We start from the raw sequence: 20,560 nt of genomic DNA, 5'->3' as shown, positions 1-20,560 counted from the left end.
TTGAAAGAGAGAACGACGATCGAGTAAAGAACGAACTCAGTACTGGTATTTTTCACGTTTTTGTTCTTGTTCTTTTTCTTTTCTATCAAAAATTAATTATTATTATTGCTCTCCTGTTGGCTGTTCTTGTTCTTTGTTCCTTTTCCAATTTTTTTTTCCAACACTAGCTAAGTTCAAACTTCAAATTATCAAGTTTTTATTTTATGGAAAATTGGAAAACATAATAATAACTCAAAAACTGAAAAGAATGATGTTTTTTAAATTTTAAAATTTAAAATTATGCTTAGATGACGTCACCGAGTTCCATATCGTCGTCAACCAATCAAGTTGCGATGTTATTTTAGGAAGCATAGAATGCGCTCTGTTTGTATGCTGAGTGTGAATACGCCTTCAGTCATGAGTCAGTGGAAGGAAAGAGAGAAGAGAGGATTTTGTAGATAGGAAACATAGAAAATGAAAACATGTCTAGACATTTCAATTATGGTTGTGAATTTGGTCAACTATCTAGTTCTTTGTGTTCTTTAATCGTTTGTTAATTGATTGATATCGATGCAGAAGTATCCAGAGTACTGAAAATTACAGTAACCGAACAGTGATGTACAAACTTTAGCACAGGCTACGTGTTAGATATCACATGAAAATGTTCTGCTACAGTAGAATTCTTTTCTTCGTCCCTTTTATCATTCTCTTTTGTGATATAAATCAAGTATTATGTGAAACGAGCAGAAAGGTGAGTAAACACTTTGAATTAGCCATCGTTTATCTTTAATCGTACTCTTTTCATTGTGTTTCATTTCAATTCTTCGACAGCTTAGTCATCTCGTAAACCCATACTGCAATTCAACATGTGGAAATTTGATAATGATTAAAGCCGAAGGACCTGCAGATGTGCTCTACTACGTATGGGATTTCGACTCGAAACCAACTCTAACCATGTTCGCATTACCCCCTCATTCCAACATGTCTGTAGATTGGGATAACTACGAAAAACACAAACAGAAATCCATCAGTTTTACATCTTGGCCGTTTTACATCTTCGGTGTGATGATCAATAACGTGAGTATTCCATGGCTCATTGTTCATTGAGTGTTTTTGAAAGATGCCAGCATTAATACCGTACTATTTTGTACAGATTTACGAATTCAACGATCAAGACGATTCAGGAATTTTACACAGCGACGCTGCTCAAAACATAAAGATGCCTTCTCAATACTTCAACTGGAGTATAGGAGGGTTCCTCGATGATATACCCAGTAATTCTATTCTTTATTATCTCAGCGCTGATGGTTACCAACATGAAAATATTACCAAAACAGGTGTGATAAATATTACGGTGAGGCTTTTTATACTGATATCGCTCTTCAACTATGATCGTTTTAATTTCATACTAACGTATGTGTCTTTATTTTTCTATCAGGCTTCAGTTTTTGGAAATGATGGCCATTCTGAAGAGTTACCTCATTTGTTGCATACTGAAAACAGTTCGCAGGTAGATCTAGTCATCGATAATTTAACTACGTCTTATGATAGATCTCGATTTGCGATCGAATACGTAACGTTCGGTTTGAACGATGAAAACTCCAAAGTGAGACTATCAGCTAAGAAAACGCTAGATGATGAAAATACTCCGGGAGTGTTTATAGTAAGTTGAATATTTTTTATCAATGGAATTCTTGCAATGAAAATAGTTCATTGACGTAGAACACGATGAGGTCCATGAGTAGCAAATTAGCTCTTGTTATGTTCTGTTATCAATTTAAAAACACGATATCGACGTTATACTTATAAATGTTTTTGATTACGTTTACTAAACTCAATATTAATTCATTTTAATTACTTTTCATTACCAGTTGGATACATTACGCGTTGGAAACGACAACGATATAAATCAAGCACACAGCGGGTATTTGCAGTGGCTTCCAATTGTCTACACATCGTCCAATAAAGTCGTATCAAATTCAACGAAAACCTTCGAGTACGATATCGTCAACGCAACTCGCTCTCTAAGCGATACAGTTCTCAATTCTAGTTTATTACTCGATTTACGAGGATTCCCGATCAAAGTTGTATCTGCAAACATCTCATTTGGTTGGAGTGGAGATGGATTTTATAGAAGAACTAATTACTCATCGTGGTTCGTACCACTGAACATGATTTTTTGTAAAGTTTCGAGTTGACAGAAATTAATTTCTTTTTTATTTTAGGTCATTCTTGATCGGAATTGGGAGCTCGCCGGAGCCTGAGTTTTCTATGATGGTTTTCCTCATCATCGCTATCGGTTTAGGATTCCCTACGTTGATCATCTTAGGTGGAACTGCTTTTATGATCTACAGAAAAGTCAGATACGGTGATTAGTAGGTAAATGGATTGAAGCATTTATTCGTCCTTCGACTTTATTCGAGTCATATCAATTTTGTTTAATTCAATGTACGACCTTTGAAGATGGAGATTATCGCATGGATGATATTTTTAAAACATATTTTATTTATTATCGTTGTTTGTGATATCAAAATATTTATTCGGTTTATTACCAAGGTTGTGCAGGCCTAATTATTGGCTTAAAGGTTCTTTGATACCTTCTGAGCGTTGAGTAGTTGCCTTGTTCACATATTTTTTATTATTATTTTTTTTTTTGTCGTTTGTGTTGCATTCTGCTCAATTTAGAATAATTTTCTCCTACGCTTGGGCATTTCGCATATCTCAGATCCCTTTTATTTGTGACAAGTTGTTTGTATTTGTGTCTGTGTTTATTGTATTTGTTTGGTTATGATGATCGTGAATCGATTAAGCAATTTTCAACCTTCAGATTAGGTTTTGGTATCGCTCTATTAATGGGAATATGTGTTTTGATGCGGGTGCTTGTTTTTCAAGCTTGGTAGATATGTAGTCGAAGTATAATGTGAAAATCGATCGAATAGAGTGCCAATGCGATCAATGCCTCGATTATTTGTTTTTCGTAGTATTTGGTTCATTTTGAAAACACTAGTCTTTATTTTCCCCTAATATTTCAACGTAGTTTTCATTTTCGTTGATATTTGCTTTCGATCAATAATATTTTTTTCTGGCTTGTTTCCTGAGCAATGTTTTGCATTATTTTGCCTTGATTACCCTGAATAATATTCATAGCTCTGTGAGAAGCTATATTATAGCTGTGGTTCTATGGACTGAAAAGTACCATAGCAGTGATGTTTTCACAAAAATGAATTTATTTTAAGGCTTATCTGATAAATTATAAGATCTCAAATGTGATGCATATTTTTAAGCTACTCGTGTGATCAAAATTATTGATACTTATTTTTCCTGCATACCTTTACCAAGCCATTTCTTTAATCTATTTCTATTCTTTTATTATAGACTTTAAAAATAATTTTGCTCAATTATTGACGAGCTTTGTGCACAATTTTGCACATTTATATTCGTACCCTGTTTGTGTAATATCGTTTTACTTATACATTCGGAACTTTTATGTGTTTTCTTGTTTACTTTTCGTATATTTTTAATAGTACTTTATGCAGTAATCTATCATCTGATACTATGATATTTTAATGATTATTTTAAATGTGTTACTTGGAGCATATCCCATGTTACCGTTCTGGGATATTTTTTTCTCTATAGTACACTTTTTTTAATATTCAAGTTTTATGTTTTATTTTCTTTGTGTTTTTTCTCTTCTACCCCTTTCTGTCTGTCCTCTTTTCCTTTTCCTTTTTTTTTTCAAATAAATTATATTTACTTACGTGATTTTTTGTGTGTTCTATTTTAAATGTGACGTATTTTATTTGCATGATAAATTCCGGTGATGGGTATTCTATTCCTTTTTAGGTTTTACTTTCAATTTTTTTTTTCGTTTCGTTTTCGTTGTATTAGTTGGAAAGGTGTTCGTGATGTTGTACAGAAAAGGTAATGTAAAAGTCGATAGTCAACCTATCGACGAATTTATTTGGATTGCGAACTCTTTCCAAGATAATTAACTTGCCAGTTATTTGGTTTACGTCACGTTAGTGTTCGTGGTGCTATATGAATAAATTAGCATCTTTCGATTTTACCATTATGTTATAATTTGTATTTATTTTTACCATTTTCAACTACCTATCTATTTACTACATGTAATTTTGATGTGTTTTTGTAGACCTATATTATACGTATAAGATATCGAAGATGGACTGGAATTCGAATCGAATGTGTGAAAAATTAATGCCCGAAGGTAAGTTGATTTGTTGTATTTGTTTGTAAAATAGTTTAGTGGGAAAGGGCTGGTTTGTTTGATGTTGTGTAGCTGTTGGCGTTGGGTATTATTATGAAGAACATGTTGATTGATGGTGGTGTTCACTTGGATTATCCTGTGATATGTATTATTGTATTGAAAGGATAAAAGTAGTAGTTTTGATAGAGTTTTATGCTAAGAAAGACCTAAAACCCAATGTTTCAACCAGCAAGATATCTACACGTAATATATACAGTTCTTCAGAGACTCCTGACTATCTTACTGACTCTATCTTTCACTATAATGTTAATTTACACCACGAATACGATAAAAAGGTTCTTTACACGAAATAAACGATTCCACCATTAAACACTACACGATTTATTAGTATTTAAAGGTAACAATCAATTTAGATAACTTTGTATAAAGAAATAACATATTTTATACGCGAATTCGCAAATAATTAACAAAGTACAATATTAACCGATATAATCACGATGTTTGACAAAATTAAAACGTTCCTAGTTCTTGACAACATACTAGACCGAGCCAATGTAAACCAACCTTCATTACAACAAGTTCCCCTACCTATCATAGGTACCTATTCTATCTCCCTTCTCTAGGTTATTCGTGGTACTTCGCCTACTTACGGTTGTATTACATGTTTTATTCCAAGGAATAATCGTGAGGATTATTCCTTGTACTAAAGGCCATATATACTATGACAGTATTTATAAGTGCTAAAAGTTCGTGTGGATTTTTAGCGAATTTTTGAAAATTTTGAAAACTTCAAAAAAACTGTTTCAAGGTTGATTTTTAAACTTTTAAATGAAATACTATACTTTTAAAAATTCATTTTTGAGTTGGCTTTCCTGGAAATTTTGCTCTAACCACTTGAAATATTCGAAAGGGTGCCCAAATTAATAAGACCGATCAAAGTTATAGGTGCTGAGGTTGATTTTTGGCCTTTCTAAAGTGGCATGAAGTTTCTGTAGAAAATGGAAAAATCACTGGAGGCTCCAGAATGGTCCAAAACTAACGGTTGCTGATGTGTGGAAGTTGAATTAGAGAAATTTATTCTCGTTGGTTCACTTTTCTTTGAAAAAAATATGGTCTCATGAAAAAGTTCGGAAATTGCTTTTAAAACAGCTTTTTTGAATGTTTCAAATTTTCAAAAATTCTTCAAAAATCCGAAAGTGAACTTAAGCACTTGAAATTTTGGTCACGAGGGTTTCAAGACATGCTCTTTCGATCATGCTTGAATTCGTTCAGATAGGAGAGCGAGTTCAAGAGTTTTCGGGGCTCGTGCTCGGTTATTTTTTACGTAATCAAGTTACTAAAGTTAGTAAAAGTAACCTTTTGTTAGTTACCTTTAAAAAAAAGTTTTTGAAAATTCAATTTTTTTGAACGTTTTGTAGAAAAAAATTTTAATCATATCAATGACTTACTACAGTGCACTTTCAACGTTACGGTTACAAAGCTCTGCTTTTTGCTAAAATTGCCCAAGTCAACTTCCCTGCCAAAAATAACAAAAAGCCTCTCCTTTGGTCAGTATTTCCAAATATGTAATCTCGTTTCTAAAAATGGCCACTTTTTCGCCAAAAATTCCCCTAAATACTCAAATGTCTCGCTTTTTTGTTTAAAAAGATCCCAAAAAATGATACCTATTTTCAACAAAGATTGCAAATAGGTACCTTTTTTTTATTTTGCCATTAGGTAATTGCCAAAAATTCGTGCTTTTTGCCATAATTGTCAGTCTTGAATTTTGCCCAAAAATTCTCGGTTTTTACCGGAATAATTCCAAAAAGTTTTACTTTTTTCTAAAAATTGTTCAAAAGGCTTACTTACGCATTGCCAAAAATTCTAGTTTTTTTAAATTAAAAATTCACACTCTTGCCCAAAATTTTCAAAAGTATTAACAAAAAAAAATCACTTTTCGAAAAAATTTGTTTATTATTTTGTCAATAATTTTTCCAAAAATTGCTAATTTTTGAAATTATTGTCAAATTTTTGCTTTTTATTATTTTTTTTACTTAAAATGATCCAAAAGACCTTGCTTAGGTTGATGTTTGTTAAAAATTGCCCAAAAATAATTATTTTTTGGCAACAATTCCCAAAAAGTTCTGCTTTTTGCTAAAATTGTCAGAGTCTTGCTTTTTCCGAAAATTGTGAGGATATCTCGTTTTTTAACAAAATTCTCAGAAAATCATTCCTTTTGTTAAAAACTGTCAGTTTTGTTTCGTTTTGCCAATAATTGTCAAAGCTTATCGATTTTCTATCGGACTTTTTAAAATTAAAAACCAAAACATTCAATTCGTTATGTTTATTTTTTGTATTTTTTTTTTTGCATTAAAATGCTCCCGTTTTGCCATTTTTTTAGGTTGCTTTTTCTAGCTTTTTCGGTGTTTGAAGTTGAATTTTTTTGGACATTATTTTTATTTGGTTTGTTAAATGTCACAATGAATATTAGATATTAAAATTAAGTACGAGTCTTGTAAGAGTGAAAGGTTTCCTGCGACGACGCCTTGATATTTGATAGTTTTTGGATTCTTAAAAGTGAAAACAAATCTGGAGCCTCCAGCAGATTTTTGAAACTTGAAATTTCCCCAAAATTTCATCAAACGGAGATGAAAAGTCGAAATTCATCCTGCAAACTAATTTCAATACGCTACGAAGTCGACTGCTGGTGGATTTCAAGTCGTTTTGGAGCTTCCAGCGACTTTTTGAAAGGTCGTATGGCGTTTTTTGGAAAATTGAAATTTCCAAAAAGTAGCTGGAAGCTTCAAAACAATTTTGAAACCACCATGTAGTCAACTTCATATCGCATTGAAATTAGTTTGCGAAGTAAATTTCAGCTTGCCAACTCCATTTGGTAAAATATTGCGGGAATTTCAAGTTTCAAAAATATACTAGAGACTCCAGTAATTTTCAAAAAGTCGCTGGAGGCTCCAAAATGACTTGAACCCACCTGCAGTCGTCTTCAGAGGGTGTTAAAATTGGAGTGTAGAGTAAATTTCAGAAATTTTGTAAAAATTTGAAGTTCTGTTGGAGACACCAGTAATTTTCAAAAAGTCGCTGGAGGCTCCAAAACGACTTGAAATTTACCTGCAGTACTTCGTAACGCTTCGAAATTTGTTTGCAGAATAAATTTCAGCAGTTCCAACTCCATTTTGATGAAATTTTGTGGAAATTTCGAGTTTAAAAAATCTGCTGGAGGCTCCAGAACTGCTCAAAACGGTTTGAAACAGTTTCCAATTGATTTGGCATGTAGAAAATAGGGTATATCCCAAATTTCTGCTTTCTTGGTTAATTTGGTAAAATTTTGATTTTCCCCCTCATTTTTGGCCTAAATTTAATTTTCAAAAATTCACCAAAAATCGAAACACGCTCTTTAGCACTTGAAATTTTGACAGGTGATAAATTTTTGCCTGATCTTTCGATCTACCTTTGTACGGTTTGAAAAATTTTGTGCTTCAAGTCCTATGTTGTCAATCAAAATGCCCGCCATTTTGTATGTAGGGCCAGTTTTTTTTTAGTACAAGGGCTAGAAATGTTCCTTAGGACTCCCCCTTTAAGAAAAAAGTTGTCCCAGAGGATCCACCGGGGGGGGGGGGCAATAGATCCTTAAGCGGGCTCCTCGGCTAGCAGAATTTTGCCCTTTTCAAAAATAATCTTCGAAAAAAATTAAGAATTTGAACATCAGAGGGTGATTTTAAAATTTGTGTCTTGAAACAATCGAACGAATCACAAAGGCAGTTAATCCTAGTTTTTTTAAAAGTAGGGATAAGCTAAATTTTATTTTCGTTTTTTTTTTTAAAATGAAAATGTTCCCGGAATTTGAAATTTTCAAACATCCGCTGAAGGCTTCAGAAACACTTTAAACTTGCACCAATCGATTTGGAAATTCAAAAATAGGGTAAACCATGACCAAATTCCAACTTTTTGTCTCAGTCTTACCAAATTTTGGACTTTTAAGCATTTATGGAAACTGGCCTTTCAAATTTTTTAAAAGTCATTAGGAAAAAGTTTGGTTAAAAAAGAGGTATCCACCGAAAAAAAAAATTTTCAACCTGTGAAAATCCCTTTTTTTTGAAAGCTTTACCTTCGTGAATTTTCCCATTAAATATAAATGAAACATAATTCAACAGTTTTTGCATAAAACCTGCAGAATTCCTAAGAAAATATCGTCACAATGAACATCTTAGATAAAGTACCTACGACGAGTATATCGTTCCCTATTTACATAGTATTTACTTCCAGAATAGCCGATAGCCTCGAGGTTTGCTTTTTGTGGTATCTCTACTTACGTAATTTGAAGCTTTCAAAAACAGTACAAAGCCTTTGGCTCAATTTAATAAGTACATAATAGATCTGTTTACTTCACTAGTGTCGTGTCGGCTTGTTTTTGGTTCGAGCTTACCTTTGAGAAATTATCTTTGTAATTACCTGCTTGTAAATAAGTCTCCAAGATGGTGGAAAAAATTGCAGAGCGTATTAAAATTACCTCGATATGAATTTCTGACTAAGGAACCTACTAAACTGGCGCTTTTCGAGTTGAACGAAATCAAGCTGGATCAAAAGAGCATGTCCTGTTGAATTTTTATGAATTTTAAAAATTCAAAAAAGCTGTTTTATATCCTCGATTTTTTGAGCTTTTTCATAAAATATACGTAAAATGTTTTTGAGTAAAGTGAGCTCATTTATACATAAGTAAATATTTCCTTCACATTCATCAAACGATTTTTTTTACGTCGAAGATGGAATGAACTCGTTTGACGAAATCTTGAAAAGGGCAACGAATGGAGAAGCACTTCTAAATTCGTTTATAATGAAAAAAGTACATGCACCTCGTATTTTTTCAACGTCCATTGTCCAATACGTGCGGGTTTATCGTTCCGAATGACCATTGTATTCGGGGTATTTCGAGCCTCAATACAACTATACAATTCGACATTCATTGAATTTCCAACAGGGCAGTATTAGGTAGTAGGTCTAGGTATATACAAGCAAGGTACAAGTCGTAGGTACTCGTATTGAATCGACGTGAAAAAGATGAATTAAACCTTGTTACGTATGTGCGTGCCATGCGATTTAAAATCGTTTCGATTTCAGCTCGTTCGTGTTCTATTTATTGCTTAATTTCAGTACAATTCTATACCCGTATTCCTTTTTACTTTCGTCGAATGCGTTTTACGAGTATGTGTGTGTATACGACGTTCTCTGCCGAGGTGGAGGACTGGGACTGGAGGTGGCGGTGTTATCGATGGAATACTACTGTCGTCTCGTCGCAAACCTCCAACTCGTACGTAAAGCTTGGAAAAAAATTTTCACATTGCGGGTGCTTTTTGCTTTGCTACTAGATGGCGTGATAAATCGTGGCGCATTCTAGCTCCGTATGTATGAAGTGGCAGTCGGCAGACATAGATAAAATGCGCCGGAGAAAGCTCCTTTGATATATTATAGATTCCTTTGCCAATTAACCAGTGCTCACAGTTTGCGCTAACTATGCGAATTTATAGTCTTATGTTTGACGTTTTTACGAGCACGCCATCATAGGACAGCCCTGCCCGGCCTACTTGCCCACAGCTTGGAAATTTACCATCGTGGAGGGAATATAATTTTCGTGTTATGGTTCAATTTTTACTGTTTACTCGATGTACTACGAGTATAGTACTTATTACTCGTAAGCCAAATCATTACCAGGCTTAGAGTTAGTGAAAAAGTCGATGGGGGTTTTTTCAAACGGGAGCTCCGCTACGGTTTGCTTTTTTATGTCCGAGTCGATGAATATGGTTTTAATATACAGGGTGTGCTGATATGGGAGTATAATATTCCATCAGAAACACGAGTAATCAGTAGAATCCTAGCTGAAAATGGTCTCGAATTTTGACGAAGATAGCGTAGATCGACGCAGAATCAGAAATACTTTCATTTGGGTCTGGGCTATTTGTCCCATAACAGGTTGGGTAGTGACAGGAGCGAAAAAACCACGATTTTTTTCCAGATATGTTCTTCTTTGAGGGCCCATATGGCCATATATCACCTTCAGGAACACCTAAAGGGGCTGGAATTTTTTGTGGGTAACTCGACTCAAAATGTGAATTTGGTCAAATTCGGCCAACTTTTTTTTTTGAGCGATCCACCCAGTAGGTTATTTCTGAATTGCTGGAACGTGATTCAAAAATGCTCAGAATTTTCGCTATTGGACAATTCAGAGGAGGAAGGGAAGAGAGGGGAGGGATTTAAGTCTGTTCAGTTGGATTGGAAAGTATGCAGTTTTTATATAAACACGAATTTACCCAAATTAAGCGATTTGCAAGTTTCCAACCACTCAGTCAAACCCTAAAATGGTTTTGGATTTTGAAGGCGGTGGCTTAGGTGGACATAGAATCTCAAATGTTATCTTTTGGAAATGGGTCATCTTTTCCAAATTCGGTTGAGTAGAGATTAGAGGGAAAAAATCACGATTTTTTTGAAAACACTTTCTCTTTGAGGACCCACATCTCCCTTCCAAAGGCACCGCGGAGCTAAAACAAAAAATCCTGAATAACTGTCAACTCGAAATGAAGATCTCCATTGAATTTGGTCAAAACCGCGATCTACTTTACGAGGGATGATTTTTGGATTTGCAATCATTATAGTGGATTTTTTTTTTGAAGATGCAAACGAATTTTTATTTGTGGCACAATCAAGTTCAACTTATTTTCAAGGTTGTATGTATTACATTTCATTTATTAACCGGAGAGGGAGGGAGAGGGGGGGTTGGAATCGAAATCTTACGTCATAATTTTAAAGTGTCAACAATGTTGTAATATTGAAAATTTTTTCTGAAACATTTTCAAGGAGGCAGATGAAAGATTGAAATCACCAAAAGGGAGATTTTTTGGAAGGCGAAAAAGTGCATTGTCGTGCAATATTTCAAGCATGTTTAAATTTCACAAAATTGAAATATTTGTAAATATTTTTTTGAAAATCTTATAATTGAGCATTATTTTGAAGGTGTTTGGATCAATACGAGTATACATCAAATCGAGAAGGCGATCATTTAGTTGACTGGAGAAGGGGGGGGGGAGTTGTAGAAAGTAAATGCTGTATTCCTATATTTATTTGGGTTACGAAAAAAAATGAACATAATAATTTTCTTGATTTTAGATTTCGCTTCAGATGAGAAGGACCCATTGGCCTTCGCATAACTGCATTTTATTGCATTTCAAGTGCATTTTTTGTGTAATTTAGGTGTATTTCTTCTGTCTCATTGACCCATAAAAAACACCAACACAAGCTGTTCCACCTACATTCAAGTTCAATGAACTCAGTTTTTTGAAAATTAATTCGAAGAATTGACGCATATTGCATAAATTTCCAACAGTCCCCCTCCCCCAAAACAGTTTATGCGCTTGAAATGAAATACACTTGTGACCCATCAAAATAGCATAAAATTTTGCTCTAAATTTGAAAATGACAATATGTAATTGTTTACTTTATTGACTCCAAAATTGAAATTTTTGCCTCAAAACTTATTATAGTCACAAAATTGGAATTTTAGCCTCCAAAATTTTAATTTTTTGAAGAGTTTTCGCGTTTTCAGTTGAACATATCCTTGCAAGTTATCGAAATGGATTAAAATTTCCTACATGAACTCCAAAATTGCCATGATTTTTACTTGGCATCGTAATTGAACCTTTTAGCCCCAAAAATTATTTTTTTTTGGCAAGTTTTCCTCACTTCGGATAAACAATTAAACATATCTCAAGAACTTCTCGATATAGGTCAAAATTTTTCAAAAGATTTTCACTTTGGCTCAAAAATTGAATCTCTTATCCTCAAAAATTAGAATTTTTTGGTGAATTTTCATGACTTCAATCCATCGAAATACATGGATTAGAATTTGCACTGAATTCAAAAATGACAAAGATTTTCGCTTGGACTCGAAAATTGAAACTTTTAGCCTCAAATTGGGTATTTTTCAGGGAATTTTCGTGACTTCTCGGGAGGGAAATGATCGGATCGGATCTGATCAGATCTGATCAGATATGACTGGCTTGATCAACCAGTTCTTATCATATCTAGTTTGTTAGATTCAATGAAGTCTCCCCTGTTGGATCTGATCAGGTCTGAAGAAATCTAATCCGATCAAAACTGTGATCTGACCTGATCACTGACCTAGATCTACTCAGGTTTGATCAGATTCCAATCATTGTCCGCTGTGTTCAGATAAACTTACCCTTCCAATCCGCCGAATTGAATTTTAAAATTCCGCACTAAACTGAAAAATGACGACGATTTTTACCTAAGCCCCAAAATTCAAACTTTTAGTCCGACAATAAAGAGAATTTTCACACAAATTTCCGCGATTTCCCTTTAAAATATTCTTCCAACCTATAAAAATGTTATGCAGGACTTAAAATAACTATAATTTCAACTTTTGTTTCAATACTTAAAGTTCTGGACCCAAAAATTGAATTTTCAACTTGAAAAATTCAAGTTTGATTATACTATTTTAGTGATCTCTCTGCAGAAACGATTCATCAAAATGAACTAAAATTTTACATGTAACTCAAAAATGCAATGAATTCTTATTTTACTCTCAAAACCAACATTTTTTGTTCCTTAAGAGGACATTTTTGCTGGAAGTTAATTTTTGGTAAAAAAAGCAAGACTCGGGGGAATTTTTGAAAAAAAAAAGTTTCAGGTTCACAACAAAACTGTAAAATTTTGAAGTGAAAAAATGTTGAAAAAATCTCCTAGACGTAGACTTTGATGTTATGGATATTTTCACCCTTTTCCATTCATTTCCCTTTTTTTAAAAAAATTCTTGCGGTGCTGATGATTTTCAAGTTTTTTTTACTCGTAATGTTAGACTGTATACAAGCACAAATATGAAGGAATCGTTACATAATCCACTGCCAAGACAGTGAGGCTATAATGCCACCTAACAGTAAAAAAAAAGTTTGAGAAAACTGTAACTTTGTCTCCCCTCACCACAATTCAGTGGGGGGGGGGGGGGGTAATGAACAATTTTTATTCGATTTTTGAAAACATCATTTTTACAATGTTGAAATTTTGAGGTTTTTTTTGAGTGAAAAAGAGGGGGTTAATTCATCAATTTTTTTGTAAAAAAAAAAGTTGAAAATTGACTCATCCTAGTGATCATTGATGCCCCATGTCCATGCCAATTTATTTATTTATTCATTTATTTAAACAATTTAGGTCTCTCCAACAGCCAGAAGCCAATTACAGGAGAGACTGATTATAACTAAGGAAGAATAAAAACTAAATATCACTTTATAAACAGAAAAGAAAAAGAAATAAAAAATATCTACAAAAAAAAATAAAAAATACAGAAGATAAGGAGGTAAAGTGAGCAATTATCAGAAACAAAAGAAAAAGCGATAAGACCATTAATAAGTGGTGATTCATAAAGTGAAGAAAAAACAAAAAAATAGGGGAAAAACATAAAACAAAAAAAGAAAGAATAATGAAACCAACCAAAAAATAAAGCAAAACAAAAAACAAAAAAATAAATAATAAAATTGAAATTGAAATTGAAATTTATTTGAGTAATAATAAACAAGATTTTTATCACGCATATGCTTAACGACACCCCTATGCCTATAGGCGAGGGGAGTGCCGGATTACTATTAATAACAAATAAAAAAGTAATAATAATAATATCACATAATCATAAAGAGCGAGAGAAAATAACGCAGAACATCGGCAAGAAAAACAAAATACAACAAAAGAATGAAGAATACAAAAATAAAAAAGCAAAAAATGAGAAATATTACCATCCCCCCTCCCCACCAAACAAGTGAATAATTACACTATCAAATAAACCGAGAGTCTAAAAAAGAGAGTAAAAAAAAACAGAATTGAAATCTAAGAGGCAGTGGAAATAATAATAATAATAATAACAGGGTAATAACAAGGTGGCCTACAAATAACTCCCGTGCACCCATGCCCCTATTGGCCTACTCCCATGCCCCCCTCACCAAACACCTGAAGGCTGACCTACCCATACTAAAAATGTCAGCATCTGCACATCTACTGAGAAAAGTATCTGAGATGCCCATGACGTTATTCATAGGAGACACCTTCATCCTAGATGTATGGTAATTGCTCAAGGAGAATGTTTTGTTTGTTTTTTTGTCTAGAATGGATTTTGGGGGCCCAGAAATTGATTTTTCCCAAAAGGTTATTTATGTTACCATGGATAACATCATAATAGGGACATCAGTGCTATTATTTCTCTCCTTTTTTCTAATGAGTTGATTTCAAATCCTTCTAACAGTTCCTTTTGAGTTAGGTCATGAGGATAATATTCGAAGGTCTTTAAATATATGTATTTTAGAAATCTGTTTTGAATTTTTTCAAGTTCTTTTATGAATTTTTTGGTATGAGGAAACCAGACTAGTATTCCAAACTCAAGGATTGATCTTATGTATGAGAAATATAAAATTTTAAACGTGCTTATCCTTGGTGAAATATTTATTTGCCTGTTGATTTTTTTTTCTTTTATGAATGAGCATTACTTGAGCTCCTGGATTAACAGGTTAAATAAATATGTATTTACACGTCAAATCAAAAAAGGCTGTCTTTGTTTCACGCAGAAGGCTTTTCTATTCTGCCAATAGGTACACCTTACTCCTACCTTCATCATGCATGCTTCGATGAATCAACTGAAGATGGTGTATTGTGTACTCTCTAAATTTAAAGCAGTCAAATTTCACTGCTTAGCAGTCACGACATTTTGCCTTTTTAAAGCAGTAGTTTTTTTTACTGCAAAACAGTAAAAAATTACTGAATTGGTCAGTCAAAATGATTTTTTACTGACCAATTCAGTAATTTTTCACTGTTTTGCAGTAAAAAAAACTACTGCTTTAAAAAGGCAAAATGTCGTGACTGCTAAGCAGTGAAATTGACTGTTTCAAATTTAGAGAGTAGTGTTCTTAGCTCGTATCGTATTTAATTTTCTTCAATGCCACGCTTATGTTCTTTACGTAGGTAGGTATTGTAAGGTGTTCATAATATTTCAAGTACCTACATATACCTAAGTAGACAAGCTATACCTATTGAAATAATCACCTTAACATACGTAATGCTCTTATCGACAAAAGTCTTACCACAAACGCGACAATATCGCTGCAGATGTTATTTTAAATAGCATTTTTTTTCTTCATAAGGGTGGTTTTTTCCTTCTCAACTTTTCGAATACCTTTTACACTTGTTCGCGATGAATTTTGTCATTGACTAATTTCGTTCTTTATGTATCGATGCTGGCTGGGATTATAATATGTTTTAACGACTCCGCTTCATTTTTTGATTCGCTTTATCGTCTCTGTCTCTCACTTTCTTCGTTGAATCTCAAGTTCATTCATCTTTTTCAACTTCGGGTTATGAAACTCATTTACATCGTATAGCGTAATGCTTTTGCCACTTAAATCGTATAAGGTATATATACCATAGCAGTTGAATTGTTTGCGAAGAGATTTATGCGATGATTTCTCTCAACTTCACTATATAGAACGACGTGTATTTCACGCGCCACGCTCTATATCTCTACTCGAGGGTATTATAAATGGATAAAAGCGGTTTATAAGAAACGCATATCTCAGGCGTTTGTTTAGTTTCTGCTCCTCTTGCCACCGTCGCGCCGCCGTCGCCGTCGCTTCTCCATGGCGCACTTTTCAGCGCTAAATTGGCTATTTACGTCGTATTGTGATTTTAAATTAATAAACGCCGCTATCCGTACGAGTATATACCGAAACCTAATGTGCCGTATAATATTTTAGCCAGCCTTTTTTTTCCTACTTATTCGTGGATTACACCGAGTTTATAATTTTCCTAGAATTTGATTGGTCGCATTGGCGGTTTTAAAAATCGCGCCACGTAGAAGTTTTATGATTGCGGGGAAATTCGAAGTAGGCAATTTATGGGATAGTCGTGTCGAAAAACTTGCCTACAGATCAGACTACCAGACGAATAATTTTACAGCCAAACGCTTTTAAAATTTACCCAGATTGCTGCTTGCGTTTATTAAGTTTACTGTTTTTGAAATTTGATTAGAGATCGCTGTGTAGTGTGTAGTATTTTGCACAATGCATGTTGTAGGCTATAATCTTGTTTTTAAAAGCGTTATGCAGACGTTTATGTTTCTCTTGCAGATGATACTGTGTGAATTTTTCGTAATTGGATATGAACATACTTGGAAATTAGTAGTCATTTTACCGGATGAGTGCAAATGTGTAGTTTAGGTCGTTTTGTGAGAGACAGAGAGCTGAGCATATGTCTGGAGATGAGGAGGTTTTGTGACTGTTTTTAAAACGAGTCAATTTTCAACATTTTTTTTTTTTGGTTTGAAATTTGCTCGAATGAAGCAGGAAATCGTTGTAGAGGGTCCTTCAAATTGAACGTAGTTGAAAATTTAAACTCCAGCAGGTCATTGATTTTCTTCCATCGTTTGCTTCCTTCACCTATTTTTCTAGCTGAAAAAATGTAGATTTAATTCATTTTTCATGTATGATTTTTCATCATTCGATATTAAAAAGTCGATAAACAGAGAGAAATATGCGAATATATCCAGCACAGCAGAAACGAATATTATGTAGTATGTAATTTAACTGACAGAAATCGAAAATGATTACAATCGAATATGGGAAAATTCTATTCTACCCTCGCCAGTCTTGAGTCCACCATCAAAGAAATTCAGCGAGGGATTTTCATATATCGAAGAACCAAATGGGAAGCTGCTTTATTAATAAAAGTCGAACGAACGAGTTCAAAATTTTCCATACTCGTACTTCAAGGATACCATCTTCGAAATGCTTTCAAGATCGAACTCGCAGAAAATTAATACATATTTTTCCATCGATGAGATATTTTAATAAATATTATGTCCTTGATTTGGTTTGTGGAATGTGAATACTTACTCGTATTTTTCGAGTTTGTCTTAATGGATCCGAATTCTTGGTATTTTTCAAAGGTTACATTTTGCAGTGTGGACGGTTTCGAACGAATATTTTCGTATCTCTTATTATTATTTTTCTTGTGACAGATAATTTCAATTTTGATTAAATTGAAATCTGAAGTTTTCAAGGTGATTAGGGGGGGGGGGGGAGGTGATATTATGTTAAATTCTTTGGACGTATTGTGAAAAATTCTATACAAATTGTAATGATAGTGTAAATGAGGAAGTTTTTTTTTATTTTACTCATAATTTATTGATTAAACTCCTGAAAAATCTGACGAATCAAGTTTTATTCTTTTCACCCCTATTTCGGAATGATATTAAAATTTTTTTTGTGAATTGATGATGTTCAAACAACTGACACACTCCAATTTGTGTGAAAATGGGCTAGATCGAAAGAAATCCCCCCTCCCCACCTCCCCAACCAACATTTTAGGTGCTAAAGGTAATTTTTATTGAATTTTTCGACAGTTTAACGAATTCAAATAGACTGTTCCTGTGGCGAATTTCCAACTTTCTCATCGACGTCATTTTTTTGAGCCTAATGGACTAGTTTGAATGGCTATTTCATATCACCCCTCGCAGAGCCTCTCCGCCAACTTCAACGACTACCTGTTTTAAACCATACTGGAGCCTCTCGAGCGAGTTATTAGTGTTTTTCAGAATTTTCAAGCTGTTCTAGGAAGGTTAAAAATGAACTTTTTTCAAAATTTTGGCTGCTAAAGTTGCAGGGTATCTAACAGGTAGTGCAAGTAGTGAAAAAGTAGTGAATTTTGTTAAAAAGGTAGTGAAAAAAATGAAAAAAATTTGAATTCGTTCCTTTTTCTCGATCTTTATTCCGTAGAAAAGAGCTCATTTGTCGACTTTTCTAGAGCTTGAATTACACATTTTTGAGAGCTTTTGCCCTCGCTTCGCTCGGGCTGTTTACTCTTTTTCCCCATGAAAAACTATTGTTCAAATTCAAGAAATATTCAAAGTTTGAATCAGAAAAATAAACTCCTCCCTGCATGAAGAATTTTTTTTTCACTTCTCGAAACATGAATTTTTGAAAGCTTCTGCCCTCACTTTGCTCAAGCTTGTTTGCTTTTTTAGTGTGCGTAGCACACTATTGGTTTCGCTTTGAGAAATGAAATTTCATTATACATGAATGTTCTCTTAAACTATCCAACCGTTTTTTGTACCTATTGGACACCATTTGAGAATCATTAAGGCGGAGGGAATAGATTATTTTTCATTCAATTCGGATGGGTAATTGCTGAGTAATTGCAATTTTAGTTCATTATTTTAATGCATTAAATCCTAAAAAAGGGAAAAGGGGACTTGTAGAACACCTGCCGCTCATTGTACCCTGCTATACCCCCAGTCTATTCCATCACCGCTTTTCAAAACAGCTGTCTCATTGTACCCTGTTACACCCCTCATCTGTTAGCTGTATATTCCAAGTGGGAGTGGTTTGGTGGGGCGTTTACCCAACAAATATATTCTTTTAATGCCCTAACCCACCATATGAACTCGTAGTCGAATGGTTAGGGCATGTAGGTAGGAGTAGGAATTGTAGGGTCCCAGGTTCGAATCCCCATCAGGTAGGTAGGTATAGGTGACGGATTTTTCGTTGGAAATATTGGATAGGTGAATGCTGTGGAGTGAGTACATGATGCTGGTGCAAAAAAAAAAAACGAATTTTGAACCCTGTAGCCCCCTCATTTTGATTTATAAAAACAAAGTTATGAAATATGATGATATCATTTTGCTAAATGAATTTTCATTTCACTTATTCAAATACTTTTTACTATACCTATAGCACCGTAAGTACAGTAAAAATTACCTTAAGATGAGTCATTTTTACTTTTTATGATATAAAAATTACTTTAAAATGAGTAATTCTTACACAACTTTGTTTATGTAATTTTTATTATCATGCTTTAGTAAAAATTATTAAAATAAAATGATTTTTACTAATGTTATAGCAAAATTTATTAAAATGATGATTTTTACTATAAGATTAGGTACAGTAAAAATTATTATTGTAACCGAACAGTTGAAAATTGCTGATTTTCAAAACAAATTTTATCATACTTATATTATGTATTTTTTTATGGGATCTGGTTATTGTGCTAAATATGTAGTCAAATTTTTTTGTGAAAATTACCCATATTTTTTTCGTGTCATTTAAAGGCAATGCGAATTCTTAACATATTTTATATGATTTAATAATTTTAGAATCAAAGGCAAATTCTGAAAATTGGTTTGAAATTTTATAAATTTGAAGACAATGGAAATTCTAAAAAAATATGAAAATTTGTCATTTAGAGACACTGAGAATTCCAAAAATTGATTAAAAGTTCTATAAGTTGTAGATAATGTGAACTTGAAAATGATATGAATAATTATTGTATGTAATATATATGAAGATAATGAGAATTCTGAAAAATTAGAGGCATGCACTACTGTGTAGATATGTAATAGCGGTTATAGCTGTAGAAAAGGCAGTTAGCTACGCACACTTTGCAGCTAAGCTTTGCTTAGCTGTCTAGTTTTCAATATAGAATTTTTCAAAAAAAAAAAACATTTGAATTTCAACATTTTGAAGCAAAGTAATAAACTTTTTTTTTTTTTTTTTTTTTTTTTTGGGTGTTTATAATTACAAGATTATTACACCCGTAAGGGGGGGGGGTTAGATTTGGTTTGTGAGGTTGATGTTTTTTATTAGGGAGATGAATTTTTGTATTTCTGAGGGTTCGTCAGGGATAGTCTTATAATTAATCAATTCATCACACTAAAAAGCATTGTTTTTTACATATATGTACCTCCCTCTCTCCCTCTCAAAATTGAAAATTTGGTTTCTTAAAAAAAAGTTTTTTATACGCCGAATTTCATTACATGAGCAAGAACCTTTAACGTGAAAAAAAATCAAAAATTGAAATGATAAAATTATATTTTCGACATCCGCTTGGTTGAAAAAAATCTTGGGATGTTGAAGACATTGGAAAACTAAAAGCGAAAAATTCTAATGTAAAATTTTGCCTCCCCCGGCTCCTTTTTTTAAAAATAAAATCTCTAGTGTTTAAAACATGTCCTGCTAAAGTCCTGATTTTTTATTTTGAAATTTTGGTTGACACCTTGTCTTATAACGAATGTAATAAGCTCGTCGTTTATTTGTATTGTTTTTTACAATAATTTTGATTAAAATTACAAATTTTCTTCCATCACTTTTTTAAAAATTTTCATGTGCAAAAGTTGACTTTGTTAATTTTTTTGTATGGGGGGGAGGGTGGGGGGTAGTCGAGTGGATGGCATTCTGAAAATTTGGTTGAAAAAAAGTAGTGAAAAAAGCAGTGAAAAAGTAGTGATTTTTTCAAAAAAAATCCGTTAGATACCCTGAATTATTG

At 33.3% G+C, this 20,560-nt stretch overlaps 2 protein-coding genes across 7 annotated transcripts in view; both read left to right on the top strand.

The window, feature by feature from the left end:
• Positions 1-249: 249 nt before the first annotated feature.
• LOC135847309 (glycosylated lysosomal membrane protein-like) lies at positions 250-3,741 on the top strand. The gene is made up of 6 exons (XM_065366778.1): positions 250-730; positions 811-1,056; positions 1,133-1,333; positions 1,418-1,642; positions 1,851-2,134; positions 2,205-3,741. The coding sequence occupies exons 1-6, from the start codon at positions 635-637 to the stop codon at positions 2,353-2,355; spliced, it is 1,203 nt and encodes a 400-aa protein (XP_065222850.1). The 5' UTR covers positions 250-634; the 3' UTR covers positions 2,356-3,741.
• Positions 3,742-4,135: 394 nt separating this feature from the next.
• The window catches only part of para (paralytic), a 231,388-nt gene continuing 214,963 nt past the window's right edge, over positions 4,136-20,560 (top strand). For 3 of the 6 annotated variants that reach the window (XR_010559144.1, XR_010559141.1, XR_010559140.1), the window contains exon 1: positions 4,137-4,204. The gene's annotated coding sequence lies outside the window, so the exon portion shown is untranslated. Of the gene's footprint in view, positions 4,205-20,560 lie in introns of all 6 variants that reach the window. The other 3 variants (XR_010559142.1, XR_010559143.1, XM_065366779.1) reach the window with 2 other exon arrangements.

This window comes from Planococcus citri, chromosome 5 (assembly GCF_950023065.1).
Source record: "Planococcus citri chromosome 5, ihPlaCitr1.1, whole genome shotgun sequence".
Classification (NCBI taxonomy): domain Eukaryota; kingdom Metazoa; phylum Arthropoda; class Insecta; order Hemiptera; family Pseudococcidae; genus Planococcus; species Planococcus citri.
Note: the sequence above shows the minus strand (reverse complement) of the source record. Positions and strands in the feature narration are given on the sequence as shown.

Excerpts from the sequence above, each read along its gene's own strand:
- LOC135847309 (XM_065366778.1), top strand. The coding sequence starts at position 635 with ATGAAAATGTTCTGCTACAGTAGAATTCTTTTCTTCGTCCCTTTTATC. Across the intron at positions 731-810 it reads TATGTGAAACGAGCAGAAAG|CTTAGTCATCTCGTAAACCC; the intron begins GTGAGTAAACAC and ends ATTCTTCGACAG. Across the intron at positions 1,643-1,850 it reads ATACTCCGGGAGTGTTTATA|TTGGATACATTACGCGTTGG; the intron begins GTAAGTTGAATA and ends TTTCATTACCAG.